General features: G+C 39.6%; 1 protein-coding gene across 5 annotated transcripts; it reads right to left on the bottom strand.

Moving 5' to 3' along the window:
• Nucleotides 1–71: 71 nt before the first annotated feature.
• Nucleotides 72–4,726, bottom strand: LOC102586871 (auxin response factor 18). 5 transcript variants are annotated; one of them, XM_015315151.1, is made up of 7 exons: nucleotides 4,364–4,726; nucleotides 2,419–3,564; nucleotides 750–1,636; nucleotides 555–617; nucleotides 350–404; nucleotides 231–261; nucleotides 72–145 (listed from the first exon to the last, which is right to left on the bottom strand). In XM_015315151.1, exons 2-6 carry the CDS (start codon nucleotides 3,484–3,486, stop codon nucleotides 244–246), a joined length of 2,091 nt encoding a protein of 696 aa, XP_015170637.1. In that variant the 5' UTR covers nucleotides 3,487–3,564; nucleotides 4,364–4,726; the 3' UTR covers nucleotides 72–145; nucleotides 231–243. The 5 variants fall into 5 exon arrangements, 4 of the variants coding, with proteins under 4 accessions (XP_015170637.1, XP_015170635.1, XP_006340187.1 ...); XR_366723.2 differs by having other exon boundaries at nucleotides 231–404; nucleotides 4,364–4,725; XM_015315149.1 differs by having other exon boundaries at nucleotides 72–261.
• Nucleotides 4,727–5,007: the final 281 nt, after the last annotated feature.

Below are 5,007 nucleotides of genomic sequence, written 5' to 3'. Positions count from 1 at the left end.
AGGGGGTGGGGGGGGGGGGGGGAGGGGGGAGCACGAGTAAATGACGAACATGTCCATGTCAAAAACATAAATGCCCCAGCTCACATGTTCATGTCCTTTCAGATTAAAAACACCAACAAACACGACAGCACCATCGCAGTAGGAACTGTTAAAGAAAGCACATTGAATGTTTCCAACGTAAAGAGTAGATCAAAATATCCATACAGAAACAAACACAATGTTTCACTTACAGTGTCCTTAGCACTAGCAGTGAAGCAGTGGCTGCGAGAAAAAACAAACGAGAAAGGTACTTATACACACAGGCTATCAAATGCCGATGATTCTATGCAAAGATGCTAAGAGGTCCTGCCTGGTTTGAAGAATCTAGACCACGTTCAGCAGTTGCAAGACCAGTTATCCATTTCCTGATATACAAGGTTGCAAGAAATCAAAAAGTGGCAAATACGGAACATTTACTTTGAAAATTATCATACTTTCCAGTTAAAGAACTTAGCTATCATTAGTATGATATGATACGAAGTCGCCTTTCAAGGGAGAGTATGATTAACAATTACCTTTTAATATTGCTGCTTGAGTTCATCAGAATTGTCAATCTTTTTGCACTCTTAACAAAGTCACTGCAAAACAAGTCCGAGAGAAAGGTTCATTAAATTTCAAATAAACAATGTGTGCTCACGCACGTACGTATACACTACCTTTTTCACTGGAAAAATCATCAAAAGCAGAAGGTACTGGAAAAAACAAGGCACCTGAATGGTTCATCTCCGGTGTGTTTAACAGCACCTGTTGCATCATGATAGAGCACACGGGTCAGCATATCTGGTCTTTCTAGTCCAAACATCTTTGCAAGTCTTCTGTACAGTTCTTCATATGATCCCATAACTGACAGATCAAGTGTACGGCCAACATCCTCTGACTCGAGGAATACTTTGCAGTGACCAGTATCGAGTACACCAAGTTCAGCTGCATGATAACCTCGATTCCAGAAAAATGTCGCACTGGTTAGATTGTCTTGAATGCTGCCTTTCTGCTCAGGAGGATGTTTTTCGTTGATCAGTTGTATCCTGCCTAAGTCCTTCCCTGTTTGGACAACTTGCGGAGCAGTGACAGAACATCCGTTAGAGATTTGTTGCTCAGTCAGAATTGGCTGACCGAAGAGTAAGAACCGAGGTGTATTCACACTATCATTTTTCTCCAATGTCTTACTTGAAGTACCCATGGTAAGCAAACAAGAGATGTTATCATTTCTGTCATTTTGGTACTTATTGATGACATTAGGAAGTTGTGAGTTGGCTGCAACACGCTGGAAACTTGGTGGTAGCAATCCGGACGGTAAGTTGTTGCTAAGGTGAAGATCCAATAAAGGTACTCCAAATTGAGCATGCCTGGCTCCCTGTATGCCTGCAGTGATGTTGTCAGATAAACAACAGAAAGGACTGCTGGACCTGAGGGGGTTGCCTGAAAAAAATGGTAACTGAAATTGGCTGTCAAGAGAGAAATCTGGTGGTAGACGCAGCTTTTTTCTTGGCGGTGAAAAGGGCGAGTGGTGAATGACTGGCATATTTGAGACCAATTCGACAAGCCATGGGCTGACATGTTTAACGTTCTGCAATAAATCAGGTTCATCCCATGCCACCTGCAGTACATCATGGAGAAAAGTTTTACCACACTTAACTTAGACTAAACGATAAGCAAAGCCGCAACTGCATATTGCATTTTGAAATCTTGAGGACATCAATGTAGTTGTACGGCAATGTAATGAAAAAACAAATGTAACAGCTATTTCATGTCATAGTTTGCCAATGAAATACCCGAGTCATTTTTTCTGAAGTTACCAATATATGATACAAGATGACGAGAACATCTCTTGGACAGATCCCTAAAACTTATAACCCTTACTCCCAAGAAAACAATGATGGACAGAGAAAGAAAGCAACCCCTTGAGAATTATAGAGAATCGAGAAATGTGATGCGGACAATTTATAGAATGACCTTGCATTAGAAGGGAATGTGTTATTAATAAACATGAAAAAGGAAACAACAGATCTTCCTGGCATCAGGCTGATTACGAGTTATATGAGCTTAACCAGAACATGACATAAATCCTAAACATACTGAGACACTGTAATCTTAGTCAAACAATCAACTACATATTGTCACTTGCTTTAAACCTTGGAAAAGCCCTAAGAAAGTTGAACAGTGCCATTGCAGTGCAACAATGAAATCTCGCAACACCTTAGAAATACAGGAAGTAGGTTGAAATAATATTGGAGGACTATTAACTCGCTATAAGATATTCACTAATCAACTAAAGAGCCGATACAGAGAATATCAGAACAATGGCCAGGTAATTGACATTTTAATGGACAACAACACAAACTCTGGCCCCAAATAGGAAGCTGAAAATAGCTGCATTACCTGAAGAAGCCGCCATGGCGAATTGGGCCAGCGGATGGGATCAGCAAGCTGAATGGAGGATATAGTTCCCATGAACCAACTGATTCGAGAAGAATCCTCGGTTTCAAAAGCCATTTTAAACCTCATCCCTGAGCACCATTGAGTCCTCATTGCAGTATTCACTGAAGACGCCCTAACACAAAATTCTGGTGTGTTTGCACGGGGATAATAAACAACTTCAAAAGGCTGCCCACTAGCAGCAAGATATGCAGCTTCCACAACTGATTCAGGTCTCACCCTTACCTTTCCCCTTAAGCTCCCCGTAGGAGAACTCAAATTTCCATTCTTGCTCATCTCTTCCCTCAAAAATGCAGAAAATCCACCATAATTTCCTGCACCAGAGTTCCATCCAGAAGGGGCTTCAGGCCCACCAATACCACCTCGTTTTGCCCTACGAATTCCCACATAAAGTTCACCATTTTCTCCCCTCAAAAACACAATGGAATCTCCAGCAACAAGTTTCTTCTGATTCACAAAACTACTCCAACCAGTCGTTAACAAATGCCTCCTGGGAGTACCCCTATAAATGTGCCTAAACTTCCAAGTTTCACCATGAACATCTTTGGCTGTCACGGTCTGCACAGGTGGGTCAGCTGTGTAATCCAACCTAGGAAATATCGTCTCTGCACAGTATCTTGGCACAGAGAATCCACCCCCATTATTTGCATCCGATTGAGTCAATGTCTTGGCAAACGAATTGGGTTTTTCAGTTGTTCCTGACTCATTACTACCCAAAATGTCATCATCATCATCAAAGTCATTTCCCTTGTTCCCAACTGGGACAACCCTAATCTTAGCATAAACCTCGTCCGTTTCAGGGTCCGCTAAGAACTTCACAGCAGCTACCCTGCATAGAATCAGAGCAGGACTTCTTGGTAGTGCAGAGAAATCCACATTCATTAGAGTATGCTCAGCATGCCCTTGTGGAAAATAGTAGACTTTGGAGTTAACCGGAGGGATTTGCACCATTCCTCCTGCACAGGCGTGCCATAGCTGTGAATCTACACACTTCTCCAAAACCTCCTTCATTTCGCTAATCCAACAGTTTTTCTCCTTCTCCTTATTTGAAAACAATTACAGAACAGCAATTCCGGAAAAGCTTAAAAGCTGTGTAACCACAAATAAAGCAAATTTCAGTAATAAATTCAAAGCAAAAAGATACAAAATGAGAAAACACGTACAGAAACCAATAAATTTAGACAAGATATTCAAGTAGAAGGTACAAAAAATTAGAAAATAACTACAGAAAGTCAAAAACCAGTAAAATTTCAACAACAATTTCACGCAGCAGAGTAAATCTATTTTGCTCACACTCTCCAAAATTGTTGACAGATTTTCCAAATATACACTATTTTTGAAGCATCAGACACGCACCCGTTGACATATTTGAAGAGTCTACACAACAGTGGAGAAAACTACTCTCAACAAGTTCAATAAAAAGGTCCAGAAATGAGGAAAAAAAGCACAGAAACCAGAAATTTCAACCAAAAAATCCTAGTGAAAGGTCCAGAGAAAGAGAAAAATAAATACAGAAACAAATACTGAACTGAATAAACACAAACACATTTACAGGCAAGAAATATGGATCTGATGAAATTACTAACGATTTTGAAAATGAAAATGAAAATTTCCAGTAATGAAAACAGAAATTAAAGTCTCAAAAATCGAAAAATAATTTATGACTCTACAGCGTCATCATCAATGCTCTCCTCTTCAATCAAATCCTAAAACCGAAAGCAGCAACTTCTGACTTCCATCTTTCTACTTTTATCAATCAATCAATATCGGTTGAAAAAAAAAACTTCCGATTACAGGCTTTTCAGCTTCAAAAACTCTTCACACATTTACAGAGAGAATACTGTGTATGTAAATATAAATGCATTAAAGAGAATGTCAATATCCGTACAGTTTCTACTCCGATCGAAGCTGAAACGAGACGATTCACGCAAAACAACACCGGAAACTTGGATCGTAGTAAGTAAATGACGAAAGCAACATCCTCTACGAGATCAGTAAATGTAGTCGCCGGCCGGCTGCCGGCGTTATTAGTTGACGGAATATACACTACTTACTTCTCACAATCCGGCAATCAAATCTCACTCCTTTTACTCATCAATCACCGTTGCCGTCGCCGTCGCCGATGCCGTTTTGCTTCGCGACAAAAGAAAAAGTGTGAACTTCACTACTAGAAGACGTAGTACTTATTATGCTGCTAAGTATAGCAAGTTAAAATTTAAGATGAGACATGAGAAGAAACGACATGGTTTTCGGTATAACCAATTTTCGATATATAGGGGTAAAGTTATCTCCGTGTAATTTATAGCTTACAAATTTGAATCGTAAAATTTAGAGAAGATGGTCTGAAAAATACTTTAACTTTGGCCGAATTTACTGTTACGATACCAAACTTTCATGAGGACATATTACCCTAGACTATTTAATACCCTATTAAATAATTTAGGGGTAAAAGGTCCTCCATAAAATTTGGTATCGTAACAGCAAATTCGGCCAAAGTTAAGGTATTTTTCAGACCATTATCCCTAAAATTTA

This window comes from Solanum tuberosum, unplaced genomic scaffold (assembly GCF_000226075.1).
Source record: "Solanum tuberosum cultivar DM 1-3 516 R44 unplaced genomic scaffold, SolTub_3.0 scf00017, whole genome shotgun sequence".
NCBI classification, from domain to species: Eukaryota; Viridiplantae; Streptophyta; class Magnoliopsida; order Solanales; family Solanaceae; genus Solanum; species Solanum tuberosum.
This window is presented reverse-complemented; position numbering and strand designations above follow the sequence as displayed.